Source organism: Bos javanicus, chromosome 4 (genome assembly GCF_032452875.1).
Source record: "Bos javanicus breed banteng chromosome 4, ARS-OSU_banteng_1.0, whole genome shotgun sequence".
NCBI classification, from domain to species: Eukaryota; Metazoa; Chordata; class Mammalia; order Artiodactyla; family Bovidae; genus Bos; species Bos javanicus.
Window position 1 is genome coordinate 103,260,314 of NC_083871.1, and position 21,868 is coordinate 103,282,181.

The 21,868-nt window shown below is 42.5% G+C and overlaps 1 protein-coding gene across 2 annotated transcripts in view; it reads right to left on the reverse strand.

The window, feature by feature from the left end:
- Positions 1 to 21: 21 nt before the first annotated feature.
- Positions 22 to 21,868, reverse strand: part of ZC3HAV1 (zinc finger CCCH-type containing, antiviral 1) — a 51,275-nt gene continuing 29,428 nt past the window's right edge. Inside the window, exons 4-14 of one of the 2 annotated variants that reach the window (XM_061414851.1) lie at positions 20,966 to 21,715; positions 19,790 to 19,888; positions 16,416 to 16,539; positions 14,397 to 14,568; positions 12,551 to 12,671; positions 11,588 to 11,722; positions 9,430 to 9,532; positions 7,246 to 7,336; positions 5,563 to 5,693; positions 5,055 to 5,185; positions 22 to 3,093 (exon numbers count right to left, since the gene is read on the reverse strand). In XM_061414851.1, the coding sequence (XP_061270835.1) occupies positions 2,822 to 3,093; positions 5,055 to 5,185; positions 5,563 to 5,693; positions 7,246 to 7,336; positions 9,430 to 9,532; positions 11,588 to 11,722; positions 12,551 to 12,671; positions 14,397 to 14,568; positions 16,416 to 16,539; positions 19,790 to 19,888; positions 20,966 to 21,715 (2,129 nt within the window). In that variant the 3' untranslated portion in view covers positions 22 to 2,821. The remainder of the gene's footprint in view (positions 3,094 to 5,054; positions 5,186 to 5,562; positions 5,694 to 7,245; positions 7,337 to 9,429; positions 9,533 to 11,587; positions 11,723 to 12,550; positions 12,672 to 14,396; positions 14,569 to 16,415; positions 16,540 to 19,789; positions 19,889 to 20,965; positions 21,716 to 21,868) is intronic. The other variant, XM_061414852.1, reaches the window with a different exon arrangement.

The window sequence follows — 21,868 nt, forward strand, 5'->3', positions numbered from 1 at the left end:
GAAGAAATACAACTCAGCTACTGAATTATAAGAAGTTGAACTTTATTCAACAAATTTTATCCAGTGTATCAAGCATTCAGCTGGGTATGCAGTGTGGCACAGTGAACAAGACAGGTTGACTCAGCTCTCATGGAGCTTACACGCTAATGCAAAAAGCGGACAACTTTAAGTCAGGTGCTAAAAATGATCAAAGCAAGATGCAAAGTGTTTTAAAAACCAGGGATTTGGGAGGCAAGCATCCAATTTAATCTATAGGAGGACTCCTTATGGAGGCTAGTAAGCTAATCTAAAGATGCTAGATATTAACTGAGTGACTCTCACTGTGGTCTTTTGGAAATTGACGACTTGTTGGTTTTGTAATAATTGAAGGCTTTTACTGGCATTGAGTGGATGTGGCTAGGGATAAGAGATGCCCCTATGGTGTATGGGTCAGTCCCATACAAAGAAGACTTATTCGGTACTCTATACGACTTCCTAAGGTCCTACTAGACACTTATATAGGACCAATAGCTCGCCTGAAAGGATATAATTCTTTTTTTCCTCTTAGACAATCTGTCATTTGTCTTGTCCTGCTAAACTAATTTCAATTAAGATAATTTCGTTCTTCCCCTAACTACATACAGAAAAGGTATATGGTCTGTTGTAACTTACCCTAATACTGGTTCTCATTCTGGTGTCACTTATACTTCTAATCTTTCCAGTACTTCTTTATAGGAAGTAGCCTCCAATCGACCCTTAAATCCAAACCTATTCATTATCAGTAAAAGTAAATATCTATTTCATGATGTCGTATAGCATGGTCATGCTGGAGCATTTACATATTGATTTTCATTTTATCATTATTACAAACTTCTTGCCTTCTGGTTCTCCATTATAGTAGTTAGAGCAATAAATTGATTTCTTAAGAAAAAAATTCATGTAGATGGTAGTATCTGAATCATCTCAGGACAGCAAAGGGGATGTTATCATACAAATTATTTGCTCTGAAAATGGTGAATAGATCTGATAAGGTTTGTGGTTGCCATCATAATGGGGGTGGGGGAGAGGGCGCTACTGGCATTTAGTATGTGAGAGCCAAGTATGCTGACTATCTTACAGTACACTGGACAGCTGCTCACAGAAAGGAATTACTCTGCACCCTATACGAATGTAGAATGTCTCCCTAGACATTCGTGTATGACCTACAGCTCGCCTGCAAGAATATAGTACTTCCTCATTATCTCCATTTCGACAATCTGTAGATTTCCTTTTTTTTTTTTTTTTAAGGTTTTTTAACTTTTTTTGGTCTGGTCACATGGAATATGGGATCTTGGTTCCCTGACCAGGGTTTAAACCCGTGCCCCCTGCAGTGGAAGCCTGAAGCCTTAACCTTTGGACTGCCAGGGAAGTAAGTCCCTGTTGGAGCCCTTTTAAGCCAGAGAGTTGTAGAGATCTTTGCACTGATGTAAAACCTAATATAAAATTAACTCTAATGCTAATTAATTTTTATAACATATCTGCTGGAAGTAATTATAACATGAAATGTTGGCGACTGGTATGGAATGTTGAAAATTGGAAGGAAAACCCTCATTCATAATAAGAAAGGCACTCTTGGTCCAGGCACCTCAGCTGCTCTAAAAACTGATTGTGCTACAATTCCACACAATCTGTTATATTTAGAAAAAGAAGCCCCTCGCAGGCGCGAGGCTAGTTTGCGGCACTGTTCCCTTCGTTCTGATTCCGTCTCCCTAGGAAACTAACCTCACCTCCTTAGGGGGCCTGTGCTTTAGTTGAATGGCCCTAATTGCTTGGTGAGCTTCAACTAACATAGCGAACGACTACAACAGCACTCGGATTTATCAGTCGTGATTGTGTGAATCTGGTTACTGCAACTCGGTCCACTCAAAATACCAGCACTTTATATATGTCTGACCTGAAAAAAAGCCTTCTCTGTAATCATATTAGTTAGAATATAAATGTCTACTTTGCCCAAATGGGCAGTTAATTCCAGTTGGTTGCTGCGCTCTGAGCCATATTTAGCAGCTCTTTTTATTGCATTTCAGAAAGCGTCAACTTGGATGAATACCCTAAATAAACGTAGCGATAAAGAAATGCATGCCCTCAAATCAGTGTCACCACAGAGATAAGGTACAGTACTGCAGTTATGTCTTGCTAGCATTTAAATTGCCCTTACATTTCTGCCCCCCGCAACTATATTCCTATGTATTTTCCCCCAGCTTTCCACAATTTTCCAAGGCTGTACTGTCTTATGTCCTTATTTCAATAGTAATTTTTAGATTTCACTTAAATTTCCCAAATAAATTTTCTTTCAGTTTAACCAAAACAAAACCAAATCATGCAATCAATTAAGAGTAGTTGGGGGAGAAAGGTTGCAGCATTAACAGAAGTTTTAGAAGTGAGTCTTTACCGGTTACATCTAAGGTAATGAGTGATTCCCAAACTTATGACACATTTCAATCCTCTTCTTGGCTGTCAACCCCAAAAAAGTGATTTAGTTGGAGTGGTGTGTAATCTGGACAGCGGAAATTTTTTTTAAGGCTGCATGGACTGTGCAGCATGCCAGATCTTAGTTCAGGGATCGAACCCATGCCCCCTACATTGGGAGTGCGGAATCTTAACCACTGGATCACTAGGGAAGTCCCCTGGACAGTGAAGTTGTTTAGCGCTTCCCAGATGATTCAAATGTGCAGCAAAGTTTGGGAACCACTAATCCAAGGCATTTATAGGAGAGAAAACGTAAGTTTAACTATTATCTTTGTGGAAGATCGGGTCCTGTAACAAAATGGTTATGGCATCCTATATGAGGCTGTAGCCATCATTTCTAACTAATCAAGCAGGGTTTCTCTGATCTCTCTGGTTCGGTATATTCAATCACATATTCTGGGTAAATCTGATCTTTCTGAAAGATGACAAAAACAGAGGGATTCAATCTTGTATCCACACAGCTGTCATACTGCAGAGGGGGACTCCGGTAACTTGTATGGCCTTCAATGAAATTTCCAACCAGGACTCGGGCTACAAACATAACGATGTTTCTGGAATCAAACGGGCAATTTTTATGGGAACTAAAGGCATCTTTTGTGAAGTAGTTTCCTAGAAATAATCAGAAGAAAAAGGTTAAGAATTATTATAAAAGAAGGTAGTAGTTATAAGATTATTTACACATAATCAGATGATAGGCATTGACCAAGTATATGTCAGCAATACCTTATTGATACTAATAACTTTCCTTTGTACTTAGGAAAATATTTATTATGCACGTACACTTGAATACAGTGTATAACCTGACAGAATTAACAGAAACATTTGTAACTCTGCAGAATTCACAGGTACAATGTTGAGCCACTGGGTAGAATGACTAACTGTTGATATCACAGTGGTCCAGTTCATGCAAGCAAGTTGAGTTGTAACTAATAAACCAAAGATACTCCAACAAAGGCCATTTTATATTGTGTACATTTTAAGGAAGAAACATCATTTATTACTGTGCAAAGGTCTTGGGCAAAGGAAAAGGGAGAGATGAGAGATGTGACATGAGCCAACAGTTGACCCTGGCAGAGCTGGTCAGACACTCAATCTATTGTCCTCAACTACAAGACAACCTCTGATAATCACTGATATCTCCACACTCACCAGAGCAACAACCATTTCCTGACAAATTCAAATTTCCTATTTTTATTTTTATTATTGCCAAGGGAACAAAATAACCTCTTGACAAGGGTGAAAGAGAAGAGTGGAAAAGCTGGCTTAAAACTCAACATTCAAAAAACTAAGATCATGGCATCCAGTTCCATAATTTCATGGCAAATAGATGGGGAAAAAGAAACAGTAACAGATTTTATTTTCTTGGGCTCCAAAATCACTGTGGATGGTGACTGCAGCCATTAAATTAAAAGACACTTGCTCCTTGGAAGAAAAGCTATAACAAACCTAGAAAGCGCACTAAAAAGCAAAGATACCACTTTGCTGACAAAGGTCCATATAATCAAAACTATGGTTTTTCCAGTAGTCATGTATAGATGTGAGAGTTGGACCACAAAAAAGACAGCATTGAAGTATTGATGCTTTCCAATTGTGGTGCTGTAGAAAACTCTTGAGAGTCCCTTGGACTGCAAGAAAATAAAACCAATCAATTCTAAAGGAAATTAACCCTGAATATTCGTTGAAAGGACAGATGCTGAAGCTGAAGCTCTAATACTTTGGCCACCTGATGCAAAGATCTGACTCATTGGAAAAGGCCCTGATGCTGGGAAAGACTGAAGGTGGAAGAAGGGGGCAACAGAGGATGAGATGGTTGGATGACATCACTGACTCAATAGACATGAATGTGAGCAGATTTCAGAAGATAGTGGAGGACAGAGGAGCCAGACGTGCTTCGGTCCACAGGGTTGCAAAGAATCAGACATGACTTAACAACTGAACAACAGAAAATGTCTTTCTGCCCGTTGAAGGAAAGGAGTCTATATTGCAAAATCTGATATTCTGTGAAAAAACTAATTGATATTGATAAACTATTACTTGTTGCCTTAAGGTGAGTGATTCTTTGGTTTTTGTTTGGTGGGTTTCTGGATTTTGAGATGCATGAAGGAATTTAGGAACAAAAAGAAAGCCAAAAAGATTTGGTGTGACCAGCATGGCCTGTGATGGGAAAAGACCTCATCTCCATCTTTGACTGGAATCCATCAGTGGAAAGAGAAGGGATGGACATAGGTCAGGAAGAGCCATGGCCAGAACTGAGTAGCAATGGTAGACAAAGTCATCAACAAAAGAGAAGATTTTGCAAGATATATGACGTGCTCTGGTCTCCGCACCCCACCCTTCCCATAAAACACAGAAGACAGGAAGGAAGCCGGGCTAAAGTGCAGGAATCAAGTCCCACAGTAATTTCCCACTCTAATTTGGAAATTTCAGATTAACATGAGCTTATTTTTTCTCCAGGAATGCAAAAGCCTGCAGGTACTGGTTAATACAAAATAATATATCTCATAATAGGAGAGTGTATAGTAGAGCCAAGTGTTGGCTCTACTTGTTCAGCTTCTCTATTCCATACAAACCTTTTCCATATTTGGTGTCATGACTTCCATGTAAGAGCCAGTCAAAATTATTCTTACAGATAGACGCCACGTTGCTGCGTTCTGTTGCACAAAATAGGATTTGCTCTTCTCTCTTCATCTCGTTTTTCTTGCTAATACGGAAAACGTGAGACTTAACATGGAGAACATTCCTCACCCACTCCAGTTAATAACGTAAATCCCAACTAAAGTCTAATTATCTTAAAAGTGTATTCCACCAGCTTTCAGAATGGAGCTACTAACATTAAGGCAACAGCTATAAAAAAAATAAATATATGAAAACTTTTAAATGATAGACACATGAAAGCATTTAATTGTAAAGCTAAAACTGAAACAGAGAAGTTTGAGCTTACACTATGAAAACACAACTAGAGATTGAAGAAACTGTTGACCACTAAAATAAAAAAGTGAATATAAATCTTCAAAGATAGGTCTTCACTAATCCTTTCAAACTTTATGTCAAGAGAAGCCCGTTACGGTGGCCACCCACCTTTTAAAAGCCTCCAAGAGCTGTGCGTTCTGGACCTTCTTTATCTTTTCAATCTTGAAATTTCTCATGGAAGCTTTAAAATGATCACTCACTTTAGCATATTCTGGAGTATTGCTAGGGATTTCAAGCAACTGAAAGAAATTTTAAAATATGTAAATGTGAAGCAGGAAACACTTAAGGCATGATGGGGCTTCCCTTGTGGCTCAACTGGTAAAGAATCTGCCTGCAATGCGGGAGACCTGGGTTCGGTCCCTGGGTTGGGAAGATTCCCCTGGGGAAGGGAACGGCTCCCTACTCCAGTATTCTGGCCTGGAGAATTCCACAGACTGTATAGTCCATGGGGTCGCAAAGAGTCGGACACGACTGAGCGACCTTCACTTTCACTTCATGTCCCTCTGTGGGCTTCCCAGGTGGCGCTAGTGGTAAAGAACCTGCCTGCCAATGCAGGCGATCCAAGGGACTGGGAGCTCGATCCCTGGGTCAGAAAGAACCCCTGGAGGAAGGCATGGCAACCCACTCTAGTATTCTTGCCCAGAGAATCCCGTGGACAGAGGAAACTGGAGGGCTATAGGCTATAGAGTTACAAAGAATCGGACACGACTGAAGCGACTTAGCACAGCACACGTCCATATGTGTGGCCGTCTATGCCATGGAGTATCCTTGCCAGGCCTCTGACAGCAGGTAGGATAAGCTGGCTTAGGGTTTCCACATCTGATAGTTCATTCCAGTGATGAACTAGATGGCCCGGAGCCCATCTGTTCAAGGCTAACAGAGCATTAGCCTGAAGGCAAACACTCCTCCCCGCCCCACACCCCCAGGTGTGTGATTCAGTGACCTGTGACTCACCAGTGACCTGGTGAGTTCTTTGCTTAAAGCCAGTGCAGGGGCAGAGCCAATGGAGGTACCCAAGGAGCCCACGCAGAGTTGGCTGCACCCAAACCTAGCCTCTGATGTGGCTAAATGATCCAGGAAGAACCTTGTCCTGGGACTTCCCTGGTGATCCTGTGGTTAACAATCCGCCTGCCAATGCAGGGGACATGGGTTCAATCCTTGGTCCAGAAGATTCCACATGCTGCAGGGCCACATAGCCCGGCACCATAACTACTGAACTCATGTGCTGAGGCCTGCATGCCCTAGAGCCCGTGTTCTGCAACAGGAGAAGGCCACTGCAGTAAGAAGCTTGTGTACCACAACTAGAGATTAGCCCCTGCTCACCGCAACTAGAGAAAACTAACAACAAAGACCCAGCACAGCCAAAAATAAATAACTAAATAAAATTTTTAAAAAAAGAGTCGCCCCAACCAGGTAAGCTGAGGCCCACTTTGAGTCCCATAGAAACCTGCTTTTTAACTCCAATTAATGAACAAGTCACTCTTACTGTGAGTTCCAGTTTGCTCATCTGTAAGGTAGAAAAGCAAATATCTATTTTACAAGTTTGTCATGAGCATCTGTCCCAAGCAGATCGTGTGCGCCAGAACTCTGGAAACAGTGAGGTGCCCTTCTACTTTGGGAAAGTGGCACGTGACACAGTCACCATTTGGATGTTAGCCTTTGAATCTCGTTTCAAGAGTTTTGCAGAAATGATTCATTCACTCATTCATTCATTCAACTAAACACATTTGTAGCAAAGTACTTTGTTTCATCTTTAAATAATTCACCCAGTACAAAGTAAAAAGCAAGTACCTCAAAGCCATTCGAGCCTGGGACGCTTGTGTCCGGTTGGGGAAGATATATCTTGATGAAAGGTTCTGATGAGGTCTGCCCCTGCTGAGGGCTGGAAACAAGAGAGAGAAAGAAATTCATCTGGCTCCCTGTTTGATACACCCAAGTGATTTTCTTTGCTTAACTTCAACTAAGCTGAGGTTCCTCTGGGAATTTTCTAAGTCCTAATGTGTTAGCATTAAGTAAGGCTAGGGGACTTCCCTGGTGGTCCAATGGTTAGGAATCCATGCTTCCAATACAAGGGGGACATGAGTTTGATCCCTGGTGGGAGAACTAAGATCCCATGTGCCTTGTGTTGTGTTAGTCGCTCAGTCATGTCCAACTCTTTGCGACCCAACGGACTGCAGCCCACCAGGCTCCTCGGTCCATAGGATTCTCCAGGCATAGCCAAAAAGTAATATTAAAAAAAAGTAAGTTTGTCTTACAGCTTCTCTTCCAAATGATAAATATTTAAATACTTTAGTGGTATAGGGAAAAGAATCCTGCCTTTCCTGTATGAACTGTATTTCAGGAAGAGTAACCATACATTTGAGGGTTCTCCACCCTCAAATAGAGAACCCCTAACATGTACATCAGAGAAGGCAATGGCAACCCACTCCAGTACTCTTGCCTGGAAAATCCCTTGGACAGAGGAGCCTGGTGGGCTGCAGTCCATGGGGTTGCTAAGAGTCGGACACGACTGAGCGACTTCACTTTCACTTTTATGCATTGGAGAAAGAAATGGCAACCCACTCCAGTGTTCTTGCCTGGAGAATCCCAGGGACAGGGGAGCCTAGTGGGCTGCCGTCTCTGGGGTCGCACAGAGTCAGACATGACTGAAGCGACTTAGCAGCAACATGTACATAGGGGTTTATCACATAATTTTCTTTAAGTTTGATATTTTCCATTTTGAGAACATTACATTTTAAAAAATGCTTTAAGGAAAAAACTCTTTAAAAACCTCCTTTCATAAAATGAAAATTCTTTTGGAATGAAAGAAGCTGGCCCCAGTTTATATGTTAAGCTCTGATTTTCATACTGTACTAGTATAGTACAAAACATTCAATATGTTGTAAGGAGCTCATCAAAAATGCTCTTGTTCACTTCTCTTCAGATTATTCAGAGTAGCACTCACAGCCTTTATTCTATCCTAAAGCCATGTGTCTCCTCTGGGTTTGTCATAGCAGGATTTAAGCTCAGTTCAGTTCAGTCAATCAGTTGTGTCTGACTCTTTGTGACCCCATGGACTGCAGCACACCAGGCTGCCCGGTCCATCACCAACTCCCAAAGCTTGCTCAAACTCACATCCATGGAGTTGGTGATGCCATCAACCATCTCATCCTCTGTCGTCCCCTTCTCCTCCTGCCTTCTATCTTTCCCAGCATCTTGGTCTTTTCCAATGAGTCAGTTCTTCACATCAGGTGGCAAAAGTATTGGATTCAAGCTACTTCTTTCCACAAACACCCACAAAGTTTTCTCAGTTCATTTTGTTTTATATTTATTTATTTGGATGCACCAAATAGTCGCAGCATGCAGGATCTTTAGCTGTGGCATGTGGGATCTTGTCCCCGGACCAGGGATCAAACCGAGGTCCCTGCGGTGGGAGCATGAAGTCCTAGCCACTGGACCACCAGAGAAGTCCCAGCAATGTCGTTTTGACTGGGTTTCTATGAGCAGACAGAGCTATCACACTGAATCCCTTAGCAAAATTTCCTTTAAAAATGCATTTTCATCAACTTTATCTTTCCTCAAAGGCTTTACCAGGCAGCTGCTACATCCCTTTTTTCTCTCCATTTCTCCCTCAAACTCCCACCCCCTGTAAATCCATTCCACAAAACTAAAGATACTCAGAAGAACCCAGAACAGAACAAAAACCCAGTAACTGTGCATCTGATTCTTTCCTAGGCACAGCCAGCCATTCTCAGCTGAAGAAACTGAGCCCAGAGTAAGAGGTCTGCTCAAAGTCCCCCATGAATCTGAGGAAAAGACAAAGTTCCTACTCTAGAATGCTTTTAGTCACACTGTACTACTTGGTCAGTACCTTACTCATAGTTAAAGCAAAAGGAAATTGCAGTGTTATGTGAGCATGAACATTTCAGAAAACAGGGTCCAGATTCATGAGTGACTCGAACATCGCAACGTGTGCCAGCAAGCACAGACACTCACTCTTGTCTGCGTTTCACCTGCTCCACGTCCCAGTAAGACACAAACGTCGGCCTTCTGATGACATCCTTTTGGGTCTTGGAAGCTATATTGGTCTGAATCATCCCTTCAGACACAAAAACAAAGAGAAAACACAAATCATGAATTGGTCCTAGGAAATGATTTATCTTTATTTTTCAGAGACTACTAACATAGCTAGTATTCATGACTCAACTATACATGCATGAATTGAGAAAATCCTTTCAGATGGAAACCGCTCATGATAAAAATGAATATCCTTCACTGGCCTTAGTATAATATCCAGAAAACAAAGAGGTACATGGGCAAATTGCAGTTAATCAAATCTTTCAATCAAAGTCAGGTGGGAAAGGGAACTAGGGCAGCCAGATTACGTCACCCATGACCACTGGCCTCAACCAGGCATCAGTGATTATGAGTTGGAACATGGTAGGTATATTTTGAAAGTATTTTCCTACCTCAAATGTGAAATGTTAGTTTTAATTCACACATGTTGTACACCTGGGTCTACACTGCAGCATGAGTTCTTTAAAAAGTAAATCATCATACATTGTGAATAAAAGCATAAAATGGCACAACCACTTTGGAAAAGAATTTGGAAGCTTCTTACCAAGTTAAACATACACTACCTATACAATCCAACAAATCCACTCCTTACTATTTATCCAAGAGAAATCTACATCCACACAAAGATTTGCATTTCAATGTGCCTAGTAGCATTATAATAAGCAAAATGTGAAAACAATCCAAATATCCATCAACAAATGAATGGTTAAACAAACCATGGTATATCCATGCAATGCAATATTACTCAGCAACGAAAAAGGACCACTTTACATGCAATAATATAGATGAGTGAAAAACAGTATTCTGAGAGGAGTCAACCATATGAAGAGTACACACCACAAAGTTCTATTATATGAAGTTCTAGAATAGATTAAACTAAATTATAGTGACAGAAAGTAAATTGGCTGCAGAGGGGAGACTGACCACAAAGGAGTATGAAAAAACTTTCTGGATTGATGGGAATGTTCTAGATCTTGATTAGGATAGCAGCTGCATGCATTTGTCAGTACTCATCCAACTAGACACTTAAAATGGATATACCTGATGGTAGCAATTATGCCTCACCATAGGCTTACATCCACACCAACAAAACAAACAACAAGGAAAAGAGCAATCAGATCCTGCCACAACTCTGCTCAAAGCCTTCTGGACATTTCCAGCTTGTAAAATATTTAAGTTTCAATGTCTACTCTCAGCTCTTACACACGTCCCTGCCACATGCATGGGCTGCCCACTCCCTTCCAAAGTGTCCTCCTCAGATAAAAGCAGGCACCCTCCCACGAGCCCTCCATTCTCTTGCAGATTCATCACATTGCTTCATCTTTCCTGTAGCTGTTATTCTTTTCTGAAGGTGCCTGGTTTGCCAGCATTCCGATTAGTGCCTGGCAACAGAGCTCAAATACTAGTTTAATGAACAAGAGCATATTAGAAATAGAAAGGAAATAGTCTGGAATGCTGAAAACTTCTCTGGACTGGCTTCTATGAACCAAGGGAACAAATATATGGGATTAAAATTTCTCCAGATTCAGGAACAAGATATATTGGTTTTCATCTCTCCACCACCTTTTTAAACAGTCAGAACAACAGAATACCACTGCAAAAAAAATGTTTTAATTTAAGTCCATTTTTAATTTGACAACCCAACAGAAGAAATTTTTACTTTCGTCCACTGCTTTCTAGTCTTGGTCCATATGCACACATTGTTGCACTTACCACACACATTAAATTTTAAAAAAAATTCATTCCTGAAAAAAATATTTATCTCTGTTTTAATTACAGAAACATAAACTTGGGGTTTGGCCTTCTTCACTTAACAATATCAAATTTTGCTTTTACAGCACAGTTTTCACAATCATAATTTTTAGCAACTACCTAATACCCCACTGAAATGTACTACTTTTATGTGTTCAGTCACAATCCTACCGGTACACAGGCTATTCCTATTTGTTAGTACTATAAGGAGGCTTTAATAAAGACCTTTATTTCTATAGCTTATTTTTTTTCTTGTGAATTATTTCCTTAGAAAGATTCCTGATAATAAAAAAGTAAGCATATTTGAATATCTCTTGATACGTACTGCCAGGATGCTTTCCACAGTAGTTAGTAAATGCTCCCTCAAAGCTCTGTGACTTGGGGTCTTCCCTGACGGTCCAGTGGTTAAGACCCTGCACTTCCAATGTGTGGGGCACAAGTTCAATCCCTAACTGGGGAGCTAAGCTCCCACATCCCACATGGCACAGCGAAAAAAAAAAAGAAAAAGAACGAAAAGTTATGTGACTTAACACAGTAACTGGTACAGGGTCCAAATCTCGGGTGCCACCTGGGAATGTCAAGGAGCTGAAAAAGTCTCTTTCATCTCTTTCAAAGCATCTATGAGGATAGTCCTGAAAGGGCACATATCTGACCATATACAGGGCTGGCGGGGGTGCAGAGGTGGGGAGTGGGATTTGGGGGCAGGGGGACACAGAGGCAGCCCATGGGACACTACATTCTGAGGGAGAACAGTTTCTGCCCTGGTTTCTTACTAAACACAACAGGCAGACAGGCAGAAGGTAACCAAATCTTTCTATGGGGGCTCCAGTAAACATGGCAGAATGCAAAGTCTTTAGAAAAGGTGACGGATAAAAGCATTGACCTGGATGACGAAGCCTAAAAGGAACAGCATGGGTCTAAAATTCTGAAGGACCCACAGTCCCAAGGTCTCTCCTGTAGTTGTTAACACCTGAAATCTGTGTCAGGGAAGCAGCCCACCTAGAATAAGAAACTTAGAATGGCAGAACCAGAAGTGTCCACAGAGACCATGTAATCCAATCCTCCCCAGTTTACAGGGTGCCAGGTGCTGCTCCCAGCTCCTGTGTGTCACAGTCAAGGCTTAGAGCACAGCCCTTCTGACTGCCATCGGCTCCCACCCACTGGTCCTGCCGTGCTAGAAAGAACCTGGTCCCGAGTGCAGCGTCCCCATGGCTCTATTCCCACTCCCCCACGGATGCCACAGGCCAGACTGAAAAGACAGGCACCGCTCCCAAATGCAGACACTTACCTTGAAAACTCAGCTCGTAGTTTTGTGAACCCGCCTGAAACGGCACAATTCCCCTCGGACAGGATAGAAAAAGAGACTCCAGGTATGAAGAGTCAATGCTCGAAATTTGCTCATTGTCTTTCTATTAAAAATAAAAAGGTAAAAACTTCAGGATAGGCTTTTAAGAAATTTCTATCATGATATCTTATGTAACTTTATTTCAGCTCTGGGATTTGAACAGGAATGCATCCTGCCACCCAAACCAGATTGTAAAGGATTCCTGGTGGGGGCAAGTCAACACCCTTCTGCAGTCTCCACTGTACGGGGTCTATGCTACTGAAACTGACGATACCCTAGGTGGAGGCCTGAAAAATAGAGCTGTTTTGCAATAGTCCTTTCACATAGTCCATAAAATATGACCCAAGTGTACAGAGCAACTTGTATCCAATACAAGAATGTCTAACCGAACACAAAACGTCATGAAGTAGACCATCACAGCTATCGTCTCATCACACAATGATAAAGAACAGTCTAAAGCTGGAAAGAAGGCACATAAAACTCCAACAGGTGCATCGTTATTTAGCTGCTAAGTCATGACTCTTTGCCACCCCATGGGCTGTAGCCCACCACTCTCCTCTGTTCATGGGTTTCCCAGGCAAGAATACTGGAGTGGGTTGCCATTTCCTTCTCCATCCTATAGGTGTATCGCTGTCCAAATGAGAGGGCCGGAGCAAGGAACACCCCCAAAATGTAAAGATATAATCTCCAGCCATCTCCAGGACCTTCCTCTAGCCCTGCCCTCACTGAACTCCAGTTCTGAACGAGAGCCTTCAATTACATATTCTCCAAGACTTGAATTTATACCTCAGTTTCAGCAACCAGGTCTTGTTACTTTTGCCTTGGGCCTACATGACAGCCTTGATTTTGGCTTTCTAGAGCTATGGCTCGCCCTCACCTTGGGCAATTCCTTCAGGGCATGCACTCCTGCCCCTCAAGGCACGCTACTAAGCTTGACAGTGTGCTGCATGCTAAGTCGATTCAGTTGTGTCTGACTCTTTGTGACCCTATGGACTGTAGCCCACCAGGCTCCTACTGGAGCAGTTTGCCATTTCCTTCTCCAGGGTATCTTCCCAACCCAGGGATCGAACCTGCATCTCTGGCATCTCCTGCATTGGCAGACAGGTTCTCTACCACTAAACTATCTGGGAAGCCCCAGGGATCTTGTAATAGATTGTGTTTCTTTGATTGCTTTGGCAGCTTGGGAGCTCAGAACCAAATGTATGGCCCAGCAACTTATGCTGAGATATCCTCATCCCTTTTTTGTCTTTGGCTTCATTTCCATTTCTTGCTTTTCTTTTCTCTTTCTCATCACTCCAATTTCATTGCCTACTTTAGCTACCTCCCTCTCTGTTTAATCATCTGAATCAAAAGGGAAAAGGCACACTAGACAGAACCTCTGCCTGTCTAAATTTCTCTCCCCTATTACTATGTCCCCGTGTTCAGACTTACAGGTGTAAGTCTTCCGATTTCTCACTCTTGCCTACTTTTCTGGCTGAAAGGGGTAGTCTCTGCCCATTTATATACTAGTACATAGAAAGCTACCTCAAGGTTCTGCCACAGTCCCTGATAATGAGGAAAGAGGGATATTTGACCGGCTCGTATATCAAGGAGTTTCTTAAAAATAGTTATAATGTTTTATAATGCAATCGGAATACATGCTTGCCGAGTATAATACAAAAAAACACCACTTTCTCTACCACATCCATGCTCCATGGGTAATCACACTGGTGTCAGACACTGTACCACTAGATTCTTCTGAAGTTGTCAAGTTTATACAAGAGTGTCCACAAAAAGGAACGGCACTCACCTTCTCCCCATATGGAACCCATTTAGTTCCATTCCTCCAGTACCAAATCCATTTTGTGGTCAAGAGAGAACTGGGCGGCTGTGTGACGGATGAAGGTGTGGAGATACGTCGGACAGGATTAAAATCACAAATCATCTTCTGGAAATTGATGCTATAAGTGCGAACAGAAACGCTGAGAGGGAAAAGCTTAGCATTAATAAAATGCTTCACTGAAGCAAAATGCTTCTGTTTTCTCTACTCTGATCTTCTTAATAAGAGGGCAGAATTAAAAACTGAGAGTTGAAAGTGGTCTCTGAATTCCCTTTATACAGCTTACGGTCTTACACACAAAAGAAAAAACTGAAATACAGAGAGGTAAGGCAACCTGCCACATATTTAATGGTATCGCAGAATGGGTTCTTCCCTCAAAAAATATTCCCAAAAGAAATCAAATGATTGGCTCAATGTCAGAAACTCTGAAACTCACAATAGGTCAGTTTTTTCAATTATTACACGTTATTTAAATAGTTGGGCTTCCCTGGTGGCGAAGGCTTATAAAGAACTGCTTTCAATGCAGGAGACTGGGATTCAGTCCCTGGGTCAGGAAGATCCCCTGGCGAAGGGAATGGCTATCCACTCCAGTATCCTTGCCTAGAGAATTCCATTATCAAAGCGTAGTTCGAGATCTTTTCAAGGAGTCAGCAAGGTCAAAGTTACTTTCATAATAATATTAGGACATTATCCACCTTTTTCACTTTCATACCCTCACAAGTACACAGTGGAGTTTTTCAAGGCTACACAATGTTTGATTTCACAATAAAGAGATTTGCAAAAATATAAAACAATGTCATTCTTCTCAGTGAATTTGGTTTGGTTTGGTTTTGGAAAAGTTATTTTTATAGCTATACTTACATACATTTATGTATGCATGTAACTATATATAATTATCTAAAAATGTTATGTTAACACGAATGAGTTTATTATCATTATTTTTAATGAATCAATAATTTTTCTCAGTTGTGATTTTTAACATGGTAAATATCCATAGCTATAAATCCACATAAACTGAAATCTCTGGGATCCTCAGTACATTTTAAGAGTATCAAAGGCTCCGGAAACCAAAAAGTTTGAGAGTTACTGCTCTACAAAATACCTCCTAGATCAGCGATGTTCAACCAGGAGTGATATCAGACCCAGGAAACACTGACAATGTCAAAAGATATTTTTGTTTCTCGCAACTGGCATGTGGTGGGTAGACACCAGGGATGATGCTAAAATACTCCAGCAAACCAAAGAATTATTTGGGCCCCAAAGTCAATAGCGTTAAGGTCGAAAAACCCTGCTTCAGATTTACCTGCTGGGGGAAACAAAACAGCTGACACCACCCTCTAGTGGCAAAATGCAGCAACACACCCTCCACCAGAAAGTCACTAAATTTGAACAGGGTGACAAGTCCTTATTTTCCTTCCTAAAGTATTTCCTTATAAAGTAGGATGCAGCTTATAAATATGGCCATGGGTAGTATCACCCATATCAGCCCTAACAGAAACAGAAATATAAAGTAGCCTTTTAGAAATCTCCAGGATAGAGAAAATAGCAAATATAGAGGCAGGTATAAAATGCTGAAGTATGTAACAAAATTCTGCCTTAGAACTATATGAAATGACTCAAATCATTTTCTCAAACAATGAGATTAAGCCAAAGGCTCTTCTGAGCTCATAGGTTTGCAAACCAACCTATGCATTTTTGTTGTTCAGATACATATTAACTGAACAAATATTTGTGTCCCCGTTTATTTCACCTGAGTTAGCAAATATTCCCAGAGTCCCTCGTATTAGCCAGGCTCTGGGTGACTTCAAACCTGCCCCACTTATTCCTTTATCTTTATTAACTCAGAAGTCATTTGCCATTTTAATCTCAAGAGTTAACCTGAATGGGATTCTGAAGGAAAACTGTTTTTTCTTCTTCCCATTAGCACAGCACTAGGCTCTCCTTTGATGATGTTGTAGATTTCACAAGCCAGACCTGCCACCAACTTACCTGCAGTTTTTGGGGTCACAAAAGGCCTTCTCAATATCCTCCATGAACGGAAGGTCCACCCAGCTGTTTGCAAGTAACATCTGCCACCGGTAGGGCAGGTGGAAATGAACTTTGTTGCAGCTCTCTACAAAGAGAGAAAAGAGGTCTAAGCAATTCGACCAAGTTCACTGCTGACTCTCCCCATCAAGGCCTGCCTTTCTCACCCTACCAGCCCTGTAGGCACATTTTCCAGCTACACCTGTGCTCATGCCAGCCCCTACCTGCATCGTGTCAAGCCCCTCTCTCCACATTCATTTACTACCCACATAGACTGGTCAGAAAACAAAATTCTCCACTCCCCCAAAAGCTATGTTCAGTTCAATTCAGTCGCTCAGTTGTGTCCAAGTCTTTGCGACCCATGGACTGCAGCACGCCAGGCTTCCCTGTCCATCATCAACTCCCAGAGCTTGCTCAAACTCAAGTCCATTGAGTTGGTGATACCACCCAACCATCTCATCCTCTGTTGTCCCCTTCTCCTCTCACCTTCAAAAAAAGAACCATATTACCCACATGGAAATCTGAGGTCATTAGAAATTTACAATTATCCTTTCTGCTGCTGCTGCTGCTAAGTCGCTTCAGTCTAGATGGCAGCCTACCAGGCTCCTCCATCCCTGGGATTCTCCAGGCAAGAACACTGGAGTAGGTTGCCATTTCCTTCACAATTATCCTTTCTGCACCTCCCTCTATATGCTTTTATTGAGACAAACTGCTCTCTATTGGAGGCAACTGCCTGTCTGTTTTCTAGGAAGCCCTGGCCTAGAATTCATCTCTTCCGGAATTCCCTCACTGATTTTGTGCTCTTCTGACCTGACTTGTGTTTTATGTTCCCTCAACCAGTGCTCTAGACACACTTTGTGCTTTATTAGTTCTCTAATTTGTGGATGTTCTGTTTGTTTTGGGCCACACCGCACAGCTTGTGGGATCTTGGTTCTTTGACCAGGGATTGAACCCAAGCCCTTGGCAGTGAGAGGGCACAGACGGGACTAACCACTGGACTGCCAGGGAATTCCCAAATTTGTGGATGTTTTGATGCCCAGCTCTAATGACAAACTTGGGCTTCTTTCGTGGCTCAGCTGGGAAAGAATCCGCCCGCAGTGCAGGAGACCTGCGTTCGATCCCTGGGTTGGGAAGACCCCCTGGAGAAGGGAAAGGCTGCCCACTCCAGTACTGTGGCCTGGAGAATTCCATGGACTGTATAGTCCATGGTTGCAAAGAGTCAGACACGACTGAGCTACTTTCACTTAATGACAAACTTACTGAAGAAAGGCCTGCGTCATTGTTTAGCTTATGTCTCCTTGCTTCACTGGCAGAGGAGTAGGCATGCAAAGGATGCCCTTTCAATGACTGCTTGCTGAATAATGAATTAATGTTAGAAGCTCATAATACAGGAGAACAGAAAACAGTTCTATTTTTCACAGTTTGCATTGTTTAAATCATTTTGAAATGTCACTGCCAGGAATTTAACTGATTGAAAAATATAACCTTCTTCACACCCATTAGAATGGCTGATATAAATAAGCAAACAAGAACAAATTTACAAATGTTGGCAAGGATATGGAGAAATTGGAGCCCTTGCGCATTGCTGATAAAAATGTAAAGTGATACAGCTGCTATAGAAAACTGTGTGGCAGTTTCTTAAAAACTTAAACACAGATTTACCACATAATCCAGCAATTCCACTCCTGGGTATATACCCAAAAGAACTGAAAGCAAGAACTGATATTTGTACACCTGTGTTCCCAGCAGCATTATACACAATGGCTAAAAGGTAGAAGCAACTCAAGTGCCCATCAGTGGATGAGTGGATAAACAAAATGGGATAGAATACAAGTGAATAGTGTTCAGCCTTCATAAGGGAGGAAATTCTCGCAAAGGCTATAACACGGGTGAACCTTGAGGACACTGTGCTAAGTGAAATAAGCCAGTGTCAGAAAAGACAAATATTGTGTGAGATCACTCATATGAGGGACATAGAAGAGTCATATTCATAGACAGAAATCAAAATGGCAACTGTCAGGGGCTTCCCTGCCAGAAGGGGGAAATGAGGAGCTGTTATTTAATAGGTACAGAGTTGTTGTTTTAAAGGAGACCAGTCCTGAATATCCATTGGAAGGACTGATGTTGAAGCTGAAACTCCAAAACTTTGGCCACCTGATGCCAAAAGCCAACTCACTGGAAAAGACCCTGATGCTGGGAAAGACTGAGGGTGGGAGGAGAAGGGGATGACAGAGGATGAGATGGTTGGATGGCATCACCGACGCAATGGACATGAGTTTGAGTAAGTTCCGGGAGTTGGTGATGGACAGGGAGGCTTGGTGTGCTGCGGTTCATGGGGTCAGAAAGAGTCGTACACGACTGAGCGACTGAACTGAAATGAACTGAACTGATGCTGGGAAAGATTGAAGGCGGGAGGAGAAGGGGACAACAGAGGATGAGACAGTGGAATGGCATCACCGACGCAATGGACATGAGTTTAAGTAGCTCTGGGAGTTGGTGAGGTACAAGGAAGCCTGGCATGCTGCAGTCCACGGGTTCACAGAGGGTAGGACACGACTGAGCGACTGAACTGAGGTAGAGCTTCAGTTTAAAAGGATGAAAAGAGTTCTGGAGATTGGTTGCACAGCAACAGTACTGAGCAGTACACTTAAAAAGGTTAAGATGGTAAAATCTATGTGATGTGTTTTATCTTAGTTAAAAATAAATTTTGTTGAAGTTAAAGATTTTTGATTAAGAGAACACAGGGCAGAATCTCCTCCTCAGACACAAGGCGAATGACTCTAAGACCACTAAGTGATCAAACAAATGAATCAGACATGCTGAGAAGGCCTGGGGCAGAGACATGAAAGGAACAGTGTGGCTCAAGAGTGACAGGGAAGCGCTGTGTCCCAAGCAGTCCCGTGGGAAACAGTTCTACAGGAGGCTCGGTGAGAGGGAGCAGTAAACAGATGCCGGAAGCCTGGCTGCTGCAGTCTCTGGGGTCACAAAGAGTTGGACGCATTTTAGTGACTAAAAAACAACTGTTACTTCTGTTTGGTTTTAGTATGTAAGACGAGGGGTCCCTGATTAAGTGTAAGAGTTCAACTAAACCTGAATTGTAAAAGGAGAAAGTATAATATAACACAGTGGTGAAGCGGTTTGGGATGAACACCCAAGTTCTATTTGTGTATCTGTAAAATGAATTAACAACAGAACCTAAAGTTGACTTGAAGGTTAAAGAAGATGCATGTAGGATTCTCAGCACTGCACTCCACACATAGCAAACACTCAATAAATGCTAGCCAGGCTACTATTAATAATGTTTCTGCTTCTAGAAAGTCCTTAAGGTAGTTACTCACTAAGTTGACAACTCTTATACAGATGGTCAAGACAAATTTCGTTTGAGCTGTGTTCATTCATCTTGGAAGATATGGTACTGGCAACATCAGGTACAGAATCTACAAAACAGAAGAGGATGCATGTAAGTGAATTATAACATTTAAACCAAAAAAACAAGATACTTGGTCTAACAGTGGGAAAGAGCATCTGAAATGGGGGCCAAGTTCAAGAAAATTCTTAAGATTCATGTGCTGCTCATGAGAGCCCAGTCATGAAAACCAACATGAAAGTCAGGGTTACTTAGTGTCATGCTGCTTTCTTAAACCATGGCTGAACTGCTCCTGTTCTCAGTAAATGGAGCAACTTACTCTACACAGTTCTAGGGTTGGTCCCCCTGTCTTCCTATGTCCTCATCAGTACCACTCCTTAACCAAAACCCTTTGCCCTTTAGTACTGCTAAGGAACATCCAAAGAGAAACCACCAGCCATGGCCACTCTGCTCAAACACGAGACATGGGGCCCCTCTTTGTCCCTCAGCGATCACACAGAACCCAGCCTGGAGCCCGCCTTGTCATCTCACTGGCGTGGGTAACTGGGATTTGAGCTGCATTCTGACCATGGGTCCCCTAGGCTGCAGCTCTGTTGCTTAAGGAAGGTGTAAAAGAAGGGACCTTGGTAAAAATGATGTTTATGAATCCTTGTACCAAGGTGAAACGTGCTAAATTATAAATCAGTAAAAAAAAAATGTATGTAACATAAAAAATTGCTTATGCAGTATCATCTTAGCTATAAACAAACTAGGTATAGAAAAACGTTAAAGAATATAAATGAAAAGTTCATTGTACATTTCTTTGTGTAACTGCAGTGTCTTTACTTACGTTAATATCAATTAATAATGTTATAACATCCTTGTATAAACTATTATGTTTATAGAAAAGAAAAAGAAGGGACCTTGGGGAGAGCAAGTGGTGCCTTGTACGGGGGCAGAGGGCTCCCCACATGTGGGCAGGACCTGCTTGTTAACCCCTGAATTCCAGAGCATAACACATCTTTCTTCCCTTTGACTGCTGCCATGAAGCCAAGCCCAGTGGCACCAGTTTTACCTATATCGGTAGTTTTATCCATCACTTTATCCATCCATCTACTGGCACTGTGGACAGACTGACTAGCCCAGAAGGTCTCTTCTGTGTGATTACCGTTAACAAAGGCTGCGGCTCCATCCCCAGTCATCTGGCCAGCGGTGGGCAGATGACTCCGAGGTGTTCCGGTGTCTGGATTCCTAGGTAACGATTTTTCTCTCTGTCTACTGCTTGGAGTTTGGTAATTTGCCAGTCTCGCGGAAGTGGTATCTACAGCCATGCCATCAGCCTTATCAGCAAAAAGCGGGAAATGCTGGCCATCTTGATTCCCACTCCTGCGCTCCGCATTCACATGGTCAGAGGAAAGGACAGCGGTGGTCTTTCTGGTTTCAGGTGTTTGTGGAGAACCAGGAGAAGAGGAGAAGACTGGACTGGAGGGAAGCCAACTCTTTTTACCGGTGTCCTGGTCATTCTGCCAGGATGCAGGGCCCTTCCAGTTGAAGGCTGGTTTCAAATCAAAAGTGAGGGGAGCATGGCTATGATTCCCATAGAAAAGATCCTTTGCACTGCCGTTCTCTGCAAGCCTCTGGTTTCCTCCTCCTTGAGGGGTTCCTCCAAGAACGACAGCTGCAGATGGGTTGGAGGCAGGCGGGGGGCACTCCTGACTTCCCAGATGCGAGAATTGGCGGGCAAGATCCTCGACAGGCCCGTCACTTGCGACAGAGCCGCGGTGGCCGGTAGGCTCTGGGCTGGGTGAGCAGGACCTCTGGGCAGAAGCTGAAGCTGCTGGAAGAAATTCCTCGCTGCCCCGGTCTCTGCTCTTACTCCTCCCTCTGAATGCCAGGTCTCTACGATGGGGAGGAGGAGCTGGGAAAGAAAAATCAAACCACAAAAGGTAACTTTAACATCACTAACTCTGTACCCGCCTCCCGTTCGGCCTCAGAGGGGCCGAGTGAAGTGAGAGTGGGGTAAAGCAGAAACAGTATCAGCAGGAGAGAAGAAAAGGAGGGACTTCGTCAG